Source organism: Cyprinus carpio, chromosome A22 (assembly GCF_018340385.1).
Source record: "Cyprinus carpio isolate SPL01 chromosome A22, ASM1834038v1, whole genome shotgun sequence".
Classification (NCBI taxonomy): Eukaryota; Metazoa; Chordata; class Actinopteri; order Cypriniformes; family Cyprinidae; genus Cyprinus; species Cyprinus carpio.
In genome coordinates this window covers 9,005,880-9,029,291 of record NC_056593.1, presented here as the reverse complement: position 1 = coordinate 9,029,291, position 23,412 = coordinate 9,005,880, and the positions used below count along the sequence as shown (strand labels likewise).

Sequence of the window (23,412 nt, the reverse complement as noted above, 5' to 3'; positions counted from 1 at the left end):
GCTTGCGATTTCTTTCTAGTACTCGATGTGTGTATTAGATGAAAGCAGAAATGGAACAAGACACGAAAACCACAAAGAGGAGAATCACGCAATTAGAGGTAGTTATACATTTTATTTACAGAAGAGAGAGTAGAAAAATAATAAGCACTTTAGAGGCGACAAAGAAAGAGGTCTGTATATCCAAAACACATATTCACATATTTGTAGACATTGTTTCACAGCTCACTGGTTGTCTTTGATTTCGAGAGTTAAGTTAATGCTAGTGATTTTAAGTTTTATTTGGCACTAAGGTACAAAAGTAACCAGCCATTAAGGCACAAGTAACCAACATAAATACAAATACTTTCATCACTCAAATGTCCAAGTAAAAATATCATGACCCATTTGCAACAAACCTTTTAAAATTAAGAGGATTTTTAGTAATAAGATCTTTCAAATGGCTGTTGGTGCTGATTGGTTATGTTCAGGATAATATTAAGGCTCAAAAAATGTTACCCCCCCCCCCCCCCCCCCAAAAAAAAAATCTCAGGCTCAAAGACTGACCAAAGATTTTGAAAATAAAATATTGAGAAGGAGCTTTTGTAAACATGATGGAAAAATATAAATAAATCCCACATGAATCCTGCAAAAATTCATCCCTCTTGACCAAAGTCCTCAGTGAACTTTTTAAGCTTCACCAGATCCTCCTCGTTCACGGTGGGCTTGGTTTTCTCGAGTGACCTCAACATGTCCTCCTGAGACACAGACAAGAAGATCAAAACAAGCTCTGGGACTTCCGCTTTTTTTCCCCCACTAGCTGCAAACTTACCAAGCTGACTATCGGCTCCAGGAGTTTATCGCTTGCTACATCCACCCAGGTCATCTGGATCGCACTTGCGTCGTTTGGAGAGCAGGGCGTTAAGAGGTCATCAACCATAACATCTGGGTTGTTCCATGCCTTTCCCCTGACCTGTTAAAACAGACATGAGAGCATGGATTCGGCTCGATTAGATGCTTCTCTAGGTGTACAAACATATGGAAGCTTGTTTCCACCATGCAATAAAAAAAAGGTAATTTTGACTTTTCAATCTCATAACTGCAGTGTTATCAGAATTACAAGATGTGAACATAATGAAAAGTCGGCATTATGAGAAATAAAAGTCAGAATTGCAAGATACTGTATAAAGTTGCAATTATTTATTTTTATTTCATGGCAGAAAAAAGAACAGAATGCTTGTTTTTCCACCATGGGATAAAAAAAAAGTCAATCTCTGAATTTATATCTCACAATTCTGACACAATTCACAAATTTTAATTTTTCTATTGTGATAATTTCATAATTGCAAGATATGAAGTCTGATTTGTGACAAAAACTCACAATCCTAAAAAGAAATTTCGGAATTGTGAAAAAAAGAATTATGAGATTAAAAACTATAATTATTTATTTTTTATTATTATTATTTTTTATTCTGTGGCGGAAAAAAGATCAGGTTTTAGAAGCCTATTTTTGCCAAGCGATGAAAAAAGGTCACTGTGAAGGTAATTTTAAAGGTAATTAAAAGCTAATTTTATCTCACGATTTAGACTTTCTTTCTCAGAATCACGATATATAAACTCAGAATTGTGAGATGAAAAATGACAGAACTTCGAGATATAAATTCTGCATTTATATCTCATAAATCAGATTTTTTTTCTCACAATTCTGTGAGACGAACTCAGAAATGCAAGATAAAAAGTCAAAAATACAAAGCCAAAATGACCTTTTTTTTAAATCCCGTGACGGAAACAAACTTCCAAATAAATGTCATTCCGTACCTTTTTGAAGTGGGTCGCGGACTGAACTTTGCGAATGGGCTGCATGAGGGCGTCACGAACGACGATGCTGATATCGGCACCTGAGTAGCCGTTGGTCTTCTCCCCGAGAGTTATGAAGTCAGCTTCATCGAGGCTATTCGGAGTGGAGCCGAGGTGCAGCTTGAACATGGAGCAGCGAGCGTGCTGCTCAGGAAGAGGGATGTAGATGCGCTTTTCAAACCTATAACCATGAGACAATAATAAACCAATGCCTATAAAGACATTTAAAGCCATGAGAATTTGTTTGGATTTGCATGACTTACCTTCTCCTGATGGCAGAATCCAGCGTCCAGGGGATGTTTGTCGCTCCAAGGACCAGAATTCCTTCGTTGTCGTTTCCTACGCCTGTGAGAGTGAGAGAATTACGTTTAGAATCAATAACGTCATAAATCATGAAGACAAAAACAGCAAAGAAAACAAATGTTTATAAATATAAAAAATATTTTTTTTACAAATATAAAATATAAAAAAATCTCTGTACAATTAAAACTAAATGGGAAATTGAACCTACAAAGAAATTTGTTTTCAAAACTCTGCCAAATGAGACCCAGACAAAGCAAGACATTTGCTGTTGCGACAAAGCTATCGCTAGCTTTGTGTTTACCTTGCATCTGGACCAGAAACTCTGTCTTGATCCTGCGGGCCGCTTCGCTCTCGTTCTCGTTTCTCGAGCCGCACATGGAGTCGATCTCGTCAATGAAGATGATCGAAGGCTTGTGCTCTCGAGCCAAACTGAACAGATTCTTCACTAACCTAACAGACAATAGCAGAATTAGTACCAACAAACATATTGAGAACAATGAAACATCTGAAACTTCTAAATAATTATAAACTAATAATATTAATATATTTCCTTCTTTACATTTGAAGAGCACTTACTTCTCGCTCTCTCCCAGCCACTTGGACACCAGGTCTGATGAAGAGATGGAGAAGAACGTGGAGTTGTTGGCCTCGGTAGCCACAGCTTTAGCCAGGTAGGACTTTCCTGTTCCTGGAGGACCAAAGAGCAGAATCCCTCTCCACGGAGTGCGTTTCCCTGTCGATAATAATGAGCTTCAGCGCAGTTCAGAAAGACATTTTCAGGCATTTTAATTCATGAAACCCATCATACCAGTGAAAAGATGAGGGAATTTGATCGGCAGGATGACCGCTTCTTTAAGGGCCTCTTTGGCTCCTTCCAAACCAGCAACATCGTCCCACTTAATGTTGGGTTTCTCCATAACAATAGCACCTGGAAAGCATGCAAATCTATGTTACATACAGTTCTATTGTGAATTTGTGACTTTAATAAAGTGTTTTCAACTCCAAAATGTTTTACCTTGGAGTTGATTTTGGAATTTCTTTTTCTCCGCATCGCCATCATCACTTTCAGTCCTGTACAAGATGAAATTTGACATTTTATTTACTCCATGTAACAGGAAGTGGATTAGCCGATCAAGTAGGAAGTACTGTAGATGCTCTCACCCTTTATCATCAGACTGGGGAACTTTGACTGGTTTGGAGGGCGGCGCGCTCTCTTTCTTCTTCAGGTACTGCTTGAGCTGCTCCGCTCGGTCCAGATAGTCGGCACACTTCGCTCTGATGCTCTGCTTGGCCTTTTCCCCCTGAGCTTCATCTGCACCATAAAGCATCACAATAATAATAAAACACATGCCATCATTAGGTCATGGATGTTTTGCCTATATTTTTAAATATGCACTGAATAAATGCTAGATATGAAAGACAGTACACAGTATACAAATAGATTAAATAAATATATAAATTAAATTTAAAATCTATTAAATAATCAATTAATAATAATCATTTAAATATTATTTTACACTTAAATAATATTATAAATAAATTCTAATTATCTGCAGCATAAAATATCAAAACATTAAAACGTGCTATTATTAGTTCATGGATTTTTTTTAACAATAAAATGCATTTAATGATGAATCAAATACATTTACAATATGCAATACAATAAATACATACATATAAAATTATTATAAAATAAATTATAATCATCTGCACCATAAAACATTAAAAAGTGCCACTATTAGTTCAAGAATCTTTTTTTTTTTTTGCTCAATAAATTGCATTTATTAAAGGATCAAATAAATTTAAGGTGCGATTTTTTTTCAATATATAAAAATATAATAACAATCCATCTGTCTATCCATGTTAATAAAATGCTTTATATTTAATATATACATATATCATAAAACTACATATGGAATCATCTAAATAATACAATTACTTAAAAAGTACAATACTTTATATATATATATATATATGTGATATATATATATAGATATATATATATATATATATATATTCTATGTAAATATGTGAATATTAAAACAAGTAATTTTTTATTAAATTCTATGAATAATATTTTAATATTGATGTACTAATAATTTATAATTATATATATATATATATATATATATAGAAAGTTTCAATATAAATAAACATAAAAATAGAATATAAATATATTTAAAAATTACATGTAGACTCTACGTGAAGTATATAAATAGTGGCTTATGGCTTCTTACACTTCACCACATGAAGAAAATACTGGATTGCATGCTGATAGAGGCGCAGGGCTTCCTCGTAGTTTTTGGCCTTGTCCTCTTCAGAGGCTCTGCTGGCCAAATCAATGGCTTTCTATTGTGCACAAGTAAAGACGAGACATTTAAACACGAAAAAGAAACAGCATTTTTTCTTGCTAAGTCTAATGTTATATTGTACAATGTTTCACACTTTAGGAATAACAGAAATAAAAATACATAGAAGTGATATTTAAAAAGTCTAAGACAAAAATAACACAATCTAATTTAATATTGTCTGTCCATATATAGATCACTTGATCAGGTTCAAATGATTCAAACCTGAAATCTGTGTTGGTCTGTCTGTGTTGTATAAGATTATGTTATAGTCTGGTGTAATGTACGGATAACTGGTTAGACCAGTTTAAGGACAGGCTGATGAATACATACAGGAGCTAAAAAAAACTTTACAATGTACCAAATAAGTTCAGCAGCACTTTCTTACATTTATGTATGTATCAAAAAAACAAACAAGCCACTTAAATATAACGAACAATTGAATGTTTACCGGTTAAACAATACATATATTCTAAACTTCAACAATATAATTATATTTTAGCCTGTATGTTGTCAAAACATACGTTTAAATAGAGCAGAAAAATTACAACAAATCATAAATAATGCGCATATTACATTTAATACATGAAAAAGGTCCATTATTATGGCAGTCATACCGCTCGTAAAGTCTCTTACCTGTAAGTTGACATTCGTCATTGTTGACGGTGTGTTGAAGGTGAACTTATAATGTGTTACTGCTGAAACAATTCAGATTTATACATTTTTTGTAAATGAATGCGTAGCAGAATCCGATTGTTGGTAAATCTGTGCGTCTCCCGCACTTCCGCGTTGTGTGTTTACAGTGACGTCACGAGTGACGAGCGCTGAACCACACCTTTCCCACGCATCGGACACGCCCACTTCGACGCACCAGCAATTTAAACTGGAAAATTTCGAGTTTACTGAAACAAATAATGTGAAATATGGTGACAGTAATGTTTGAAATAAAATAAAAATAAAAGTGAGATATTTTTAAATGATAATAATAATAATTAAATACAGAATACAATAAAATATTAATTCACGTTTTAAGTAATCAGATAAATGTATTTTAAAATATTTAATTTCCTCATGAAATATATTTTCGTCTACATTTATTATTTTGAAAAATAAACAGTTTACCACACTTCATACACAGACAAAATGCTAGATAAAATGTTATAAAAACAAATATTTAAGAACCAAGATGTTGATATTTGAATATATATATTTATTTTTTTTTTTTTTTTATATTTATATATGCATTTCAGCGGAAATACAAGAAGTACAGTTTATAAATAAATAAAAATAAGTAAAATTAAATATTGTTCAAGCAATAAAATTAAAACCAATTTAAAAATCATGTAATGATTTTCATTAAATGAAAGACATTTAAAAAGCAGCATTTTCGTGTACATTTATTGTTTTGACAAATATACAGTTTAACACACTTCATTCACAGACAAAATGCTAAATGAAATAAGAAAACGAACATGTCCACATTCCATTTAAGCAGAAAATAAATATGGCAAGAAAAACTACTCATTAAAGAGCCAAGAGTAGTTTTTTATGGAATTAGTATTGAGCTTTTATTTAAATTGGGTTGTGACTATTTTTTATGTTTCCATGTGAAAGTTTTCTTTTCTTTGTTTTAGTAGTCGTATGCCATAAACACTGATTCATGAGCTCTTTTGATGAAAACATGCTATTAATTAAAATATATTTGCAGTCTACAAGACACTTCTAAAATTACATCACCAAAATAATTTATTAATTTTATAAACTAATTTTTAAGCATTTAATTTTTTTAACAAAATGCATAAGCTACTTCTTACAAAACATACAAATTTACTAAATGCTTAAAAAAAAAAAAAACGGAATGACATGACATTACATTACATTACAACATTTCCAAGATGAAGAATAAGCAATTCTGCTTTTCAGTGCATTTGTGTTGCTGCAAGCAAAGCACCATTATAACATCGGCTGTATGAGACAGGAAAGCTGTTACGGGATTTCTCCTCTCTCAGGAGGATGTAGTGCATTCATTTTTCATCAGCTTAAAAACAAAGACAGCAGAGAGCTAAGAGCAAACCCAGCAGACATCAACTCGCTCCGTTCAGCACGGCCAGCCGCAGGACTCGCAGGATGCGCTCGTTCTTCGTCAGATCCTCCGGCAGTTCATTGTTCTGCAAAAGTGCCATTAAAACACCAGATAAAACCAGATTATCACGTGCTTTTATGATTAGATTAGATGCAGCATTTATCATATTTTGAGCTATTTGCCAACGTAAACGCTCACACTGACCAGTAGATGGCAGTGCTAGATATATATAACAATAAAACATTGACAGGGACATCAAGCAACTAGTTTTTGCAAACATTTAAACTACAAATTTTAGACAAAACATTTTTTTTTTACCTATGATAAAATTATCTTTCCTATTGTAAATTGCACAATTATATGTGTCTGTGAGTGTAATATATATTTATACACACACACACAAAATTATTAAAATAAACATTTTAACAAATAAATCATTTTGCCAGATGTCCATGTAAATTAATATTAATGCAATGTATATATATATAAATAAATATATTTTGCCAGATATTCCATGTATAAATCGATATTATATATATTAATATGGGGGACCGCAATTTTAAACACTCCTATTGTGGATAATAAAAAATGAATTACACAAATAATAAGATATATATATATTATATATATATATATAAATAAGATTTATATATATATATAAATTAAATAATAATTGTGTAATTTATTGATGCAAATCAGTAATAATTATATATTGGGGTTAATATTTAAGTAATATTTAAACAATTTAAAACTACTACTAATAATAATGAAAATAATAATAAATAAATTAAAAAAATAAATGAATAAATAAATATAAAACATAATTAAAACCTAATATTATATATCATATTTTCATCTTGGAGAATTTATTTTTTGGATATTTTGTTGATTTTAACAATTAATTATTTTTATTTTTTTTTATTTTTATTTTTTTTTGCTATTTTGTGTTTATTTTGATCTTTCATTTCAGTACAATCACAACACATTACATGATGCTCATTACGATCACAAAGTGTTTTAAACAAAAGCAGGTATGAACAATTACTTGCTGTGTTTTTAAGTATGATTTGTACTTTAGGTTTGTTCGATTATTTCAAAATATAATTTCTTTTCCTTTTTTACAATTAAAAAAAAAAAACAAGGGCAAAAAAAATAAAAAAATAAAAAAATATAAATAAAAATAGAAACTATATACATCCAGGGAAAGAACATGTGTCTTAGTTAAACTCAATCCTTAACAACCTCAGATGGCTTATTCTATTATCAAATGATATGGAAATGATTATTACATACACATACAAAATATATTATTAACATATACATTATATATTAATCTTGATCTAATTAAGTATAGAAGCAAATCTGATCTTCTTTCAGATACATATGCAACCCAATTCCTCATATTTTTCCATTTAAACATCTCTCTTTAAAACAAAAAAAGGTAAAATCTTTTCCATCATATAATCTCTATGGTACATCACAAATAAAATAATTTATATATATATAAAAAAATAATAATAAATGTAAATATTGATGCAAACAGTAATAACATATATGGGGTTAATAATTAAAATATTCAAACAATTTAAAATACTAAGAAAATATTGTGGATAAAAAAAATAATAATTACATAATTAAATAAAAACATAATAACCAAATATAATGAATTATAATATTATTTATAGAAAATATTGTGGATAATAAAATATATTATACATAAATAATAAGATTACACAAATAAATAAGATTTATATATATATATATATATATATATATATATATTTGTGTAATTTATTGATGCAAATCAGTAATAATTATATATTGGGGTTGTTTTGAACAATTTAAATAAATAAAGAATACATTTAAAAAAAACGCATAAAAAATAAAATTAAATAAAAATAATACATGCATATAAAATACACATATATTTGAGAGGTGTGGATTAGTATGTTATAATCCATGTCTCAAATTTACCTTGTTGGGTAAAGCTGGATCAGCATTTGCCTTCAACAGAAGTTCAACTGTTTTTGGATTCCCACCCATGACAGCGGCATGAAGAGCTGTGGAACCATTCTAGATTGCATGGCAAAACACACACAATCACAGTCAAACCACCTTTTGGACATCAGAAGATGCTGTCGTACCTTCAGAAGGCCGAGTGAAGGGGAGAACTTGAGGAGCTCCTCGATGACGTTACAGTGGCCTTTATGTGCAGCCTTGAAAAGAGCTGTGGAGCCGTCTTCAGCCAGAAACATGAGAGACTCACGCACCGAGATAATAGAATAAACCAAGCATTTGTCAAACATTTCATGCATTTTTAATAAGCTTCTTTTCTACCTGGCTGAAGAGTTTGACTCAAGCCAGGGTAGAATATGAAGAGATATGGGGAACAGAACAGAAAATAAAAAAGTAATAAAATTAAATGAAACGTAAAAGAACTACTCATAAAAATAATAAAATGAAATAAAGTAAAATATCTGGGTAGAAATATGAAGCTATTGGAAGTTGAATAGATTTTTTAAACATACTTTTCTATCAGCATCACGGTCTGCTCCTCGTAGCAGCAGAACTTTCACCACCTCACTATGTCCCATCTGGGCTGCCATCCAGAGCGGAGCTGTGCCATCTACCCCCCCAAAAAACACAATCACAACATGGAGAACAAATATACATAATAGCGAACCAAAACCAAACCACAATGCATAAGCCATGATTATACAGCAGACCTCTCGGGGTTGGTTGACTTTAGCCCCAGTTGACAAAAGCTGCCGTATTATGGTCACATGACCCTCTTGGGATGCCAAAAATAAGGCCGTTGCGCCATCCTGAAACAGAGGATATAAAAAAAAGAAGAAAAAAAAGAATGTGATCTTTCATACATAAAATAACATTTCATTTAATTACATCAAATTTTAAAATTGTTATCAAATTAAAAAAAAACAATTAAAATGTATATAATTTATCATTCTAAACAATTGATAAATATAATAAAAACCTCATTAAATAAAATACAAAACCAACCAAATAAATAAATATTACTTTAGACTGAAATAATTACATTAAATAAAAAACATAAAACATAAAAAAATAATAAACTTAAAAATCACATTACATTTAATAAAAAATTATGAATGTATTCAAAATAAATGAATAAATATAATTAATAGTAGAAAACCGAATTAAAAATAAAATGAATGAATAAATGATACATTTAAATAAATATTAGATTAGATTAAAAGATTATAAACAAAATTAAACATTAAATTCAAAATAAATTAATACATAATAACAATAAAAATAATAAAATATAAATAAACAAACAAATAAATATTAGATTAGCTTACAGTAACAAAATATTAAATCAAAATTAAATAAATAAAAATATATATATATATTACATTAGACTGAAAAAACATTAAATTAAATAAAACTAAATTAAATGGCAAATTATTAAATTATTAAACAAATATTTCCACCAAATTATTTGAAAATATTTGGTGTCTCCCAAGGATATGTTTTATTTTAAACTGTGTCTTATCCCATTCCTAAGAGCCGAGTCTAAACACTGAATCAGCAGAAACCTTAGAGGAACTGGCACAAACATGCATCAGGCTTTTAGAGAGCGAGAACACGTGTTGACTAACATTGAGCTGGTCGTGGACATTGGCGCCGTTCTTCAGAAGGGTCTCCACCACTTTGGAGTGACCATACTGACAGGCTGCGGAGAGCGCCGTCCCGCCATCCTGGAGAACACAAACCAGTCAATTCTGAATGATCAGATTTATTCCGAGTCACAGCATACTTCAGTTTTATCTGGGGCTAAAACATACCGCACCTTTGTCCGAAACTCTGTGGATGCTCCAAATTCAAACAGGAGCTTGACAATTTCATTATGGCCCTGCTGTGAAGCAAAGAAGAGGGCGGTGGAACCAGTCTGGAGGAACAGTGACATCATCTGCATCATCATCAGCACACTTATGTACACAAACACACTTCAGCTCTTACACAGCCATATGAGGAGTAATATTAGTACGTACTTACACAGCCATATGAGGAGTAATATTAGTACGTACTACTGCACTATTAACAACCTGTCACTCTAGCTTTATACTTAGCTCAGACAGAAATAGCTTTCAGCGCTGCTTATTGCTAGGTAGATGTCAACAGAAATGCTAGTGAGGAAAATAAAATACAAAAAGCCCAAACAAACAGACAGACAGATAGATATAGATATTAAATTAGATTAAAATAATACATTAAATTAAAAATAATTAATAAATCTAATAATTAAATTAAAAAAATAACAGAACAAAATAAAATAAAATAAACTAACAATGAATTTATATTAGATTAAAATAACATTACCTTAAATCTAAAAATTATTATTAAAAAAAATTAATTAATAAAAATAAAAAACATCTAATTCAATCAAAAATAAACAATAATAAATAAAATAAACTAAAATAATTTAATTAGATTAAAAACATTTTACATTAAATAAAAACAAATAAATGAAAAATGTATTAAAAATAAATGCATAAATATAATATGAATGCTTAAATAAAAATAATCAAATGAAATATAATAAATAATATATTTTATAATAATTACAAATAAATACATAAATATAAATGTAGGTACACATAAAAAAATAATAATATAAATAATAATAAATATAAATATAATAATATAAATAATACATTTTATTATAAATATAATACAAATCTAATTGAATTAAACAAAAATAAAATAAAATGAAGGAAAAAATAAATAATAAAGTTAATATATTAGATTAAAATAACATTACATTAAATAAAATACAATTCAAATAAATTAATAATTATAATAATAACAAAATCAAATTAAATATAAACAAAAAACAAACGTAATAAATTCAACTACAATTAAAAAACAATCTCATCAAAATATCAATATAAGCATGATCCAGAAGCAAGAGCATGCTCCGTACCTCTCTTTGCAGATTAATATCTGCACCTTGCATGATGAGTTCCCGGGCACTGTCATAATGGCCGCTGTATGAAGCCACCATCAACGCTGTGGTGCCGTACTGCGAAAACACACAGAATGCATTGTTATATGCCATACAATCACTCGAACAGTGAAGCATGCAGGAAAGAAGAAGCTCATACTCCATCTTTGCAGTCGACATCCACTCGGCCGCTGTTCAACAACAGCTGAAGCAAGGCCAAGTTCCCTTTCCTCGCTGCCCAAAACACAGCGTTGGCAAGCGGTGTCTCCTTCTGTCAGACACATAAACAAGCACAATCACACATAAACAAAACACATCATCATTTCTATGACAGATCACACTATTACCTCGTGGACATTAACATGCAGTCGATATCAGTATAAATCTTCTTAATCAACAGGGTCAAAATTAGCAAAGTAATGTTGCTTAATAAAATATCATTAGGGGTTTGTTATAAATTAATTAGTAAATTAATTGTGCAACATCCATTTAAGATTTTAAATAAATTTAAATAACAAACTACATTAAAATAAAATAATGTATTAAAATATATTAACATATATTTACATTCTAATAATTATTTTACTATAAAAAGGCCAAAAATTATGTTTATTTTTATACATAAAGTGTTTTATTAAATATTTTGATAATTATTAAAGGGTCTGACTATTTAACAACAACAGTGTTGTTTAAAACAATATATATATATATATATACACACATATAAATATATATATATATATATATATCTTTATCTAATATATATTATATATATATATATATACCCACATATATATACATATATATAACATATACTATACATATACACAATATACATATTATATACTATATATTATATATATATACACCACATATTAATATATATATATATGGAATATATATAATATATATACAGGACATTCAAAATAAAGGATTATATATATATATAGGAATATTTTTCTATCTTATATGAGTATTACTATATTTATAGGCTTATTTTATAGCTATTATATTTTATAATTATACAATATATAAATATACATATTACATATTACATATTTATACCATATTATATTTTATATATTCTACATATATACTATATATGTACATATCTAAAATGTAGTATATACTATATATAATGTTTAAAATTATATTATATATTTGAAACCCTTAATATATAATATAACTTTAAACACTTTATTAATTTTAAATATTAATATACATATATATACGTTATTCATTTAAATATTAATGATATTTTTATATTGATATATGATTATTAATTTCATATGTTATTATATATATATACCAATATTATACCATATATTATCCAATAGGAAATACATAATTATATACAATATATATAATTGGGATTTTTTTCGGTATTATTATTATGAATTAACTGGAAATTTATTTTAGGCTTAGTAAGGTAATTATAATGAATTAAGGAAATTCATAAAGCCGTATAGTATAATTTTTTGGCTGTAGTATAAAAGTATAATATATATAAAATAACATTCATTTAAAAATAAATTAAAATAATAATGTAAATTAAAGTGTATGATATGTAATGTCAAAGACTATAGAATACCTTAATTGATAAATAATTTTAAAAGTGTTTTTTTTTTGTTATTATTATTTTTAGGGGTTTTTTGTTGTTTTAAAAAGTGTGAGGGGAAAGAGAATATGGTATATTGTATATATATATTATAATATATTATATATAGTATATAAACTATAATAAAAATTAAAAACTAAATATATAAGACAGCATTCATTTCAAATTAAATAAAAAAAATCATACTTTAATATTATTATTATTAAAAAATACAGGATATGCGTCTGATTAAAAAAAAAAAAAAAAAAAAAAAAAAAAAAACCGTTTTTTAAGGAGATCACCCCCACACCCACACAAACGTACCATGATTATTATACGATATTTTAATGTAAACTGCGGTTACCATGGTGATTTTTGGACGGGTGGGGTGGGCGGACACTCGTCATAAGGCCGTACAGACGCCCGTGACCGAGAGAAAAACTCTCATAAACAGTTAGTCGGTAAAACGCTTATTCGTGTTCGTCTTGAGGCATATTTAGACTACAATTAATGTTTTACCAAAACAAATGTTGATGTTTACCTTGAAAGACATGCTAAGAATCTCATTCGTGCTTCATCTTGTTGCTACGCGCTGTGCTCTTTATAACGTCCGCCCGCAGCGCCCGTTCATCCCGCTGAAGATCTGTCTGAACGGATATACGGCGCTCTTTACCGCAGTGTTTCACGGAACCGCGCCAGCGAGAACACGAGCGAGCAGCTTTTGCATCAGCTGCGAATTCCCTTGAATCCTCCTCCTCCCTCCCTCTCTCTCTCTCTCTCTCTCTCACTCACATAAAACACAAAAAAAAAAAAAAAAAAAAAACACGGTAGGTGTGTTCGATTCGTGAACGAATAGTTCTTATGAGTCGAATCTTTCTTATGAATCAGTTGAACCAGTTCACAAAACCGATCTGAATGATTAATTAACGAATAGGAAAATACTGAAGAAATATTACAAATAAAACAGCCTAATAAACAGTACAATTTGCTTTCATAAGCCTTCTTAAAAAGTGTGTAACGTGTAATATTCCATGCGACTACGTGATGGTATAATACAGGTGCTGGTCATATAATTAGAATATCATCAAAAAGTTGATTTATTTCACTAATTCCATTCAAAAAGTGAAACTTGTATATTATATTCATTCATTACACACACAGAATGATATATTTCAAATGTTTATTCTTTTTTAAATTTGATGATTATAACTGACAACTAAGGAAAATCCCAAATTCAGTATCTCAGAAAATTAGACATATTACTTAAGACCAATACAAAGAAAGGATTTTTAGAAATCTTGGGCCAACTGAAAAGTATGAACATGAAAAGTATGAGCATGTTACAGCACTCAGTACTTAGTGGGGCTCCTTTGCCTGAATTACTGCAGCAATGTGTCATTGGCATGGAGTCGATCAGTCTTTGGCACTGCCAGGTGTTGTGAGAGCCCCAGGTTGCTCTGATAGTGGGCCTTCAGGGCCCCATTCTTGGGTCTGACATCACGCATCTTTCCTCTTCACCAATACCCATAGATTGGTTTCTATGGGGTTAAGGTCAGGCGAGTTTGTGGCCAATTAAGAACAGGGATGCCATTGGTCATTAAAAACCAGTTACTGGTAGCTTTAGCACTCTGTGCAGGTGCCAAGTCCTGTTGGACAAATGAAATCTGCATCTCCATAAAAGTTTGGTCAGCAGCAGGATGCATGAAGTGCTCTAAAAATTTCCTGGTATACGGCTGCGTTGACCTTGGACCTCAGAAAAACACAGTGGACCAACACCAGCAGATGACATGGCACCCCAAACCATCACTGACTGTGGAAAAACTTTACACTGGACCTCAAGCAACGTTTGGATTGTGTTGCCTCTCCTCTCTTCCTCCAGATCTCTGGGACCCTTGCTATCCAAAGGAAATGCAAAATTTACTTTCATCAGAGCCACATAACGTTGGGACCACTCAGCAGCAGTCCAGTCCTTTTTGAAGCGAGACGCTTCTGACGCTGTCTATTGTTCAAGAGTGGCTTGACACAAGGAAGGCGACAGCTGAAACCCATGTCTTTGCATCTTGCATCGCGTAGTGGTTCTTGAAGCACTGACTCCAGCTGCAGTCCACTCTTTGTGAATCTCCCCCACATTTTTGAATGGGTTTTGTTTCACAATCTCTCCAGGGTGCGGTTATCCCTATTGCTTGTACACTCTTTTCTACCACATCTTTTCTTTCCCTTCGCCTCTCTATTTATGGCTTGGACCACGAGCTCTGTGAACAGGCCAGCCTCTTTTGCAATGACCTTTTGTGTCTTGCCCTCCTTGTGCAAGGTGGTCAATGGTCGTCTTTTGAACAACTGTCAAGTCAGCAGTCTTCCCCATGATTGTGTAGCCTACAGAACTAGACTGAGAGACCATTAAAAGGCCTTGGCAGGCGTTTTGAGTTAATTAGCTGATTAGGTGGTGGCACCAGGTGTCTTCAATATTGAACCTTTTCACAATATTCTAATTTCTGAGATACTGAATTTGGGATTTGGGGATTAAAACTTAGTTGTCAGTTATAATCATCAAAATTAAAGAAATAAAACATTTGAAATATATCAGTCAGTGTGTAATGAATGAATATAATATACAAGTTTCACTTTTTGAATGGAATTAGTGAAATAAATCAACTTTTTGATGATATTCTAATTATATGACCACCACCTGTAATGGTATAATAATGTAATGTAGGCCTAATGAAAATTTACTTGTAATCTGGATTGCGTAGTCAGATTCCAAAAACTGGATTAGCCTATATTACATTTTAAAATGCTCATTATCAGATTAGTTACTTTTTTTTTTTTTTAATTACAGTATCACATATTATTCATAAAATGACAGTAAATTATTCATAACCTCTCAAGCAATTAAACGTATGAAACAAATAATTATGCTAATTAAGTTAATAAAAATTGGTGCTGTTTTAGCTGTGAAACACACACTATAATAGAACAGAATAGAAAAATAGTCTATAGTGTAAAAATATATATTAAAAAAAATAGGCTATAGTAAAGAAAAGGTTTTAATATTTATTATTTTTATTTCATATGACCAAGTGATTTTGTAAGGAAAATCGAGAGGCTACTCACTATAGTTTACAAATATAGGTTATAGTATAAAATATAAATATAAACATACAGTATACTGTAGGCTAAAGTGTGAAATGCATAATATAAAAACAATCTATATAAAAAATAAAGGCTATAGTACAAAACAACAACAACAACAAAAACTACCCTTTTTATTGAATAAGCTAAAGTAATTTTATAAGGCAAATTGCAAGGCTATTTACCTGTACCAGACTGTGCATAATGAAAAGCCTCAAAATATGAGCTGCAGAAGCAATCATGGGATGAAGAGTAATAATGGGGGTAAATTATGACAGCATTATGACAGCACTGAAGAACACACTGTTAACTGAGAAAGACAGATGACTCAGCAGACACCCCCCGTAATAAAGGCCTTGCTGTTGTTGGACTATACTTTGTGGATATAATGTCTGTTGTAGTACATTCATTATATTCCAAACAAGAATCAAGTCAGACAAAACACGTCAGGCATTCAAAACACTGCTGACTCAGTCCTCATTTAAATATTCAATAACAAACGAAAAGATGTCATATGAACCATCACATTTGATTTCTTAGGACAACATTTCGGAACGCTTCATGTGCAGCAGCGTCAGTGTTTTTGATGAAGTTGTTGGTTGGGTTTAAATGTTTTAAGTCTTGTTAATTAGTGGTTTCCTCTTGCAGGATGACATAGTACGTATAGCAAGTCCTAATAGTATGGACACACCTTCAGCACGATGGTATATAACGCAGAAGGCATGCTTCAGTTTCATCCGCACGGCACTCCAAACGCTCACACTTCCTGCAGAGCCTGTGCAGCAACATGTTCGGTAAGTCTGGAAGGAACCACACATTTGTTTTGGACCTGGTGTAAATAAATATTATTAACTCTATTTATGTGAAATATTTGGTTAAAAATATTTATTTCAGTTGAGATGCTGAATTCATTAGTTTGTTTGTAAAATTAAAAAAACTAAAAACAAAACTCAAACTTTAAGGTTATCAAAACATTTATTTAAACTGAATTGCTGAACCAAAACACTATATTTATTTATTTATTTATTTAGTGCTCAATATTTTTATTTATTCATTTGTTTACTTACTTATTTTTGTTAAAGTGAATCAGTCTCAGAATAAGAACTAAAAAAAACCTGTAAACTTTCAGGTTATCAGAGGTGATATAACCATAGCAAATAACCATATTTTCGTTTTGCACTTTCTTTAAATATTATAGACAAATTCAGTTATTTAAATCATAGGTCTTCAGCCCTGCTCAAGGGGACCAACTGTCCTGCGAAGTTTCCAACCGGCTTCAGCACACCTGGCCTGCACTTTTTCAGTATCAGGGTTGAAGACCTGTAATTTAAATATTTATGTTAAATATTTAGTAACCTAATTTGTGCTCATTTTATTTATTTAATGTGTTTTGTATAGGGACGTATCAAGCACACTGGGCGGCGCTGTTGGGTAGAGCGGCAGTGTTTGCCCTCCTGATGTGGGGACCTCTGCAGGTGGCAGCAGATTCAGAAGAGGAGGCTGCTGCAGAGTGGGACATGTGGAAAAATCTCCATCAAATATCCTACAATGATGAGGTTGATTACAATCTGGGTGTGTCTTAAAGGGACAGTACACCCAAAAATGAAAATTTGTTCATTATTTACTTATGTTCCTGTTAAGTCCAAGACAACAGGAAGCATTACGAAGACACAAACTCAAATTATCTTTTATGAACTTCTTTTAAAACTAAAAGTTTTATTTACCACGAAAAAAAAAATGGTTTTTTTTTTTTTTTTTTCGGTGAAATGCGCCTTTTTAAAATTGTTTTCTTTTGGCAGTGAGCGTTTTGTAAGCTGTTTACGCGCCCCGGACACCTCACGTTTAAGCTGCCTGCTGCGCCTTGCATTTTTGTAGGAGTGCTCTGAGCGCAGAAAAGAGTCCGACATCATTCATCTTTTTTCCATTGTCCAATCAAATGAATGGAGAGGCGGGCCTTCTGTTGTGGTGACAGAAGTTTACAGTTGCTTGGAATGTCCGGAGACTGCAATGATGGAGGAGAAACTCTTGATGGCTGTCGGGGGTTACCAAGAGCTGTATTTTTTTAAGTTTCTCCTAATATGACAGTTTATTTAACAGCAAGCCGAAGATTTTAGAGCGTTCACACTATAATCCTTGATAAGACTGACAGGACAGCTGATTCTGTGGTTGCCTAGCAACATAAAAAGAATGCACTGCGCTTTTCTAAATAATAAAAAAAAAGTAACAACTGAAAAACACATTCTGTCTCATCAGGGCCTTACAGTGCATGAGGTAAAAAAGAGAGTAAAATAGCAAGAATTTTCATTTTTGGGTGAATTGTTCCTTTAAAAACTCTGTTGAAAACCACTATTGTGTTCTTGTGACATTTGAGTCGTTTTAATCAGTTTGTGGTTGCTAAGATTATTATGTTATACTGTCTCTATGTTATGCCTTGTATTTTTGTTAGTATTTCTCATGAAGTTTGACTTTATATCTGCAGAGTGACAACCTTCAGAGACAATTCATCTGGGAGACCAACATGCGAATGATTGAGAAGAACAACGACGATTTCCGCTTCGGACTGTCTACATTTAGCATGGCAATGAACAAATATGGCGATCTTGTAAGTTAAAATGATTAAAAATTTACACTGTTGAAATCATAAACAATGAGAAACTTTTGTATTAGCTTTCTTAAAGGTGGACTTACAGTGACACCTAGTGGTGTTGATGTAACATCCCACAAAAAAAAAAAAAAAAAATGGATTTCTAATCTAAGATTATGTTTTATCTAATTTCTCATCTTCAGACCAAGATGGAGTATAAACGCTTGCTGGGCGCCACAATTAATGAACCGATAAACAGGAGCGAAAAGACCGTATCCGCACAAACGCTCCATGACAATGCTAACAAACTGGGATTGGCCAATGTGGACTATCGAGCACAAGGATACGTGACTGAAGTCAAAGATCAGGTGGGTTTCTCTATAGTTTTTTAATTGATCATTGATAAGCTTATTTTTATTCCCAAGTGTCATACATGTACTGTTGAAAATGATTATACTGCATGTTAGATTCTAAAATGATTGATTCGTCATGTCTTTGCAGGGATACTGTGGGTCTTGCTGGGCCTTTAGCACTACAGGAGCCATTGAAGGACAAATGTTCAAGAAGACAGGACGGTTGGTGTCCCTCAGTGAGCAGCAGCTGGTGGACTGTTCCAGGTCTTACGGCACATATGGCTGCAGTGGTGCCTGGATGGCGAATGCCTATGATTATGTGGTCCATAAAGGGTTGGAGAGCTCTGACACTTACCCCTATACGTCAGTGGTGAGTGGTTTTAGTCATTTGACTTTTTCTTCTTCACGTGATTCGGCCAATCTGAATGTATGTTTTTTTGGTTCTGTTTTTTTCAGGATACTCAACCCTGTTACTATGACAGAGGTTTAGTTGCCGCCAGAATCAGTGACTACAGGTTCATCCCGGCTGGAGATGAACAGGCTCTGGCTGATGCCGTGGCAACCATCGGTCCTATCACTGTCGCCATAGATGCCGACCATATAAGTTTCCTCTTCTACAGTTCAGGCAAGATTTCACTAATATTGATTCTATTAAAAACAAAATAATAATAATAAATAAAGAAAGAAAGAAAGAAAGAAATATTAAAAGTAAATATTTTAATATTATGAATAATATTACATTATGATTCTAAAAGTCAATGAGCATAAGAATAAGTAATAATAATGTTTAACTAATATTTAACTATTTTTGTTTTCAACTATTATATTAACTATGTATTTATTTTTATATAAAATTATAGGTATCAATTTAAATATTAATACACAAATATAACTTAACATTTATTTAATTTTTTAAAAAATTTATAATTAATAATTTATATGTAATATAATATATATATATATGTATATTTATATATATATATATATATATATATATTTATATATATATATATATATATATATATATATAATATATAATATATACACACATATATCTACAATATATTTTAGGAATCTACAAGGAATCTAACTGCAACCCTAACAACCTCAACCATGCTGTGCTTGTGGTTGGTTATGGCTCAGAGGATGGCAAAGATTACTGGATAATCAAAAACAGGTAAGAGAACGCCCATCATTTAGGTTTATGAGTACATTAACACCCCACATATACTGAATACAACACAATGAACTACAACGCTCCTGTTTTAATGCTGTGCACTTGTAGTGTAGATAACTTCATTACCCTTACAAAAATTATTGTATCGTGGGGGTACCATGTTGCGGTATTGGAATCAGATGATAAAACTTATGCCCCCCACCCACCAAAAAAAATATAAAAAGAAAAACTGGTAGTTGCAATCTAGGTGTCTGATCTTGTCTTTTCCTTTCTTTTCTCAGTTGGGGAACAGGATGGGGTGAAGGAGGCTACATGCGAATGATCCGCAATGGTAAAAACACTTGCGGGATCGCCAGCTATGGTCTTTATCCCATTGTGTGAGAAGAACCAGACATTTCCAAATAAAGACTTATGAAGTCTGAACTTTGTGTCAGAATCAGTTCATTTAGTTGTAAAGTGGGTTTGTAAAATAGGGCACTAGAACAACTATTACACTAAGGAGCTGTGCTTCAGTCCTGCAATAGAAAATTAATGTTTGAAGTTTTTGCAGTCCATTTTAACCTCTCCCACTGTCCAAACTTGCATGTGTTTTTTCACTGTATACCCAGGTGTTTTTGAGATTACAAGACTATTGTTCTCACAATAGGCTACTAATGGAGACAAGGTCATGTGCTAAAACCTGTGCTGTCAACGAGAAGGTTTGGTGCTATTATTGGGCAGTGTTTTGGAAACCATATTTAATAATTGCATTTCATACATGATAAATGTGCTCAAAAGTATTTAAAAAATAAAACACAAAAAGTTACACTTTTTATATTTTTGTTTTTACATTTTCAAAGATAAAATATTTCAACAATAAATAAATAAATAAAATAAATAAATAAAATGTTTAAAAAATAAATACATAAATTCCGATAATAAAATTAGCCATAGTTCTGAGACATAAAAAGTTAATAATTGACAAAGTTCCTTAAAGGGTTAGTTCACCCAAAAATGAAAATTAGCCTGTGTTTTACTCACCCTCAAAGCATAAACAAAATTTAAGTCATTGCGACTTTTTTATCTCATAGTTCAGTCTTTTTTTTCCTCAAAATGCTGAGTTTATATCTTACAATTCTGAGATTTTCTTACAATTTTAAGTTTACATCTCGCAATTTCTCGCCACAAAAAACAAAAACGAAAACAGGCTTCCATAGACAGAAAGTGTCTTATTAAGTCTTATTTCTTATTAAAGTCTTATTAAAATTTGACATTTCTGTTCTGAATTTTTATAGCATAAACTGTGAAAGTATTATGTTAAAATGCAATACTGAATCCAGCTGAAAGTTCATGAAAGTAAACAAATGATTCATTCAAAAAATACATTTGCTTACAAAAATTACCACGTTACTTTACCACATGAATATTTAAAGTAATTTTAAAAACTGAAAAAACTTTTTCTAGAGCTTTTTATATGTTTATATGTATGTATTTATATGTTTGTCTGTTAATTATTGTATTTGTGAATATATATATTTTTACATTTGTTTAATCTTTTACCTAAATTCAGCCCAATTCTGTTAATCAGAATGATGGTCATAAGGCTTCAAATAAGTACAATTATTACATATTCACCGCATTCACATGTATAACAAGAGACAGAAAGCAAGAGACAGCTCCTGACAGAAAGAAATGAGGAAGAAAGCTTTCTGCATGGCCTGAATGAGGAAGTACATGTTATTCACACATTAATGTACATGTTATGAATAAATGATGAAAGTGCAGGCAGACATCTGAGTCTTTATGCCCTGAACTTCCTTCTGTGGTGCATCGAACAGCACAGACATACCAGATAAATACATCTATGAGCCACAAGGAGAAGCCATTTAGATGATAAGAATGACAGCTTTTAAAGCAAAGGTCAGTGCGGTGCCATAGCGCTTTTAACACCACCTAATGAAGCATAATCCACACAGATTCCATACTGTATGTGATATTGAACTTAATAATAAAATTAATGCCTGAAAGATACTTTACGCAAGTATATATTAACGTAAACGCATTCTTGAATTCCAATCTCAGTGTTGCCACAAGGGGCGCTAGTGGGTATTAGGGCACACTAGGTTCTTTTCTGGGCAAACAAATATATTTAATTTATTTTTTTAATGTATTTTTCTGCCACAATACACATGAAGGGCCTAACCTAAGATCAAATGTGTGCCATTTCCAGCAAAATAGGCCCCCTTCTCAGTCAGGCCTTTGAAGCAGGACGTAACCCCACGAATGTCAGCTGGATCCGTAGGGAGAACCTTTAGAAACCCTGAGGTCTTGAATTCATCCAATTATACTCTTCTGAGCCACTTCTTACTCAGAAAAAAAAATGCGATGCATCTTTTACAGAACAGAATACTTGTGGTTAATCTACATGCTGAAATGGGGAAGTTACACGATCGTACTTGTGTTTTGTGAAGCTTTCCATGTCCCACATAGACAGGAGACTGCATGCAGATCATGTGTGAACCTTTCAGTGGATGTCCATCGGGTGTTTGAACGCCATCCACAACTAGATGAAAGTTGTGTTGCTTCGTGCTGGACTTGATCTGTACATGCAACATTGATTAAAACTGCTGATTTCACAGTTACCAGTTACGGAAACACAACTTTTGAGAAACAAAAACGTTGTGAAAAGCATCTTTACAAGTTAACTAAGATATTTTCTTCTTACCCTGCGCCACGCTGTTATGTAGCCTAGTGCCGTTTTCCAGTTTCGCATTTGTTTGTGGATGTTAAATTTTCCTTACAGTCACTCATTTCGACATTCAAAAAAAGCAAAAACTCATAATTCTGAAAACCAAAGGAAAACAATAATAAATCTCTTATTTTTTCTCTGTTTAATATATAAAATAAGTTAAATAAAATAAATAATACTTTTCAACTTTAGTCTGTAATGTTGCTGTTTGAGCATAAAAGGGATCTGCAAAGTTACAAAGCCCAAAGTCCACTTATTTTATTTAACAGAAATCTCTCTTCAAAAAC

General features: G+C 31.6%; 3 protein-coding genes across 8 annotated transcripts; 1 reads left to right on the top strand and 2 right to left on the bottom strand.

Moving 5' to 3' along the window:
* Positions 1 to 92: 92 nt before the first annotated feature.
* Positions 93 to 5,300, bottom strand: LOC109046990 (vacuolar protein sorting-associated protein 4B-like). The gene is made up of 11 exons (XM_042711770.1): positions 5,121 to 5,300; positions 4,374 to 4,485; positions 3,298 to 3,448; positions 3,152 to 3,207; positions 2,945 to 3,064; positions 2,713 to 2,869; positions 2,438 to 2,586; positions 2,097 to 2,178; positions 1,795 to 2,014; positions 809 to 949; positions 93 to 734 (listed from the first exon to the last, which is right to left on the bottom strand). The coding sequence occupies exons 1-11, from the start codon at positions 5,139 to 5,141 to the stop codon at positions 633 to 635; spliced, it is 1,311 nt and encodes a 436-aa protein (XP_042567704.1). The 5' UTR covers positions 5,142 to 5,300; the 3' UTR covers positions 93 to 632.
* A 566-nt stretch (positions 5,301 to 5,866) lies between these two features.
* Positions 5,867 to 13,934, bottom strand: LOC109046686 (ankyrin repeat domain-containing protein 29). Of its 5 annotated transcripts, none has more exons than XM_042711767.1 (10): positions 13,696 to 13,931; positions 11,718 to 11,828; positions 11,537 to 11,635; positions 10,403 to 10,501; positions 10,212 to 10,310; positions 9,293 to 9,392; positions 9,096 to 9,193; positions 8,712 to 8,807; positions 8,542 to 8,640; positions 5,867 to 6,652 (listed from the first exon to the last, which is right to left on the bottom strand). In XM_042711767.1, the coding sequence occupies exons 1-10, from the start codon at positions 13,705 to 13,707 to the stop codon at positions 6,569 to 6,571; spliced, it is 897 nt and encodes a 298-aa protein (XP_042567701.1). In that variant the 5' UTR covers positions 13,708 to 13,931; the 3' UTR covers positions 5,867 to 6,568. The 5 variants fall into 5 exon arrangements, with proteins under 5 accessions (XP_042567701.1, XP_042567700.1, XP_042567699.1 ...); XM_019064465.2 differs by lacking the exon at positions 5,867 to 6,652 and adding an exon at positions 8,905 to 8,921 and having other exon boundaries at positions 8,598 to 8,640; positions 9,096 to 9,194; positions 9,294 to 9,392; positions 13,696 to 13,933; XM_042711766.1 differs by having other exon boundaries at positions 9,096 to 9,392; positions 10,403 to 10,468; positions 13,696 to 13,934.
* Positions 13,935 to 16,421: 2,487 nt separating this feature from the next.
* LOC109046989 (procathepsin L-like) lies at positions 16,422 to 20,820 on the top strand. Of its 2 annotated transcripts, XM_042711763.1 has the most exons (8): positions 16,422 to 17,077; positions 17,682 to 17,839; positions 18,763 to 18,885; positions 19,071 to 19,235; positions 19,369 to 19,590; positions 19,677 to 19,845; positions 20,292 to 20,397; positions 20,679 to 20,820. In XM_042711763.1, the coding sequence occupies exons 1-8, from the start codon at positions 17,071 to 17,073 to the stop codon at positions 20,776 to 20,778; spliced, it is 1,050 nt and encodes a 349-aa protein (XP_042567697.1). In that variant the 5' UTR covers positions 16,422 to 17,070; the 3' UTR covers positions 20,779 to 20,820. The 2 variants fall into 2 exon arrangements, with proteins under 2 accessions (XP_042567697.1, XP_042567698.1); XM_042711764.1 differs by lacking the exons at positions 16,422 to 17,077; positions 17,682 to 17,839 and adding an exon at positions 18,163 to 18,554.
* Positions 20,821 to 23,412: the final 2,592 nt, after the last annotated feature.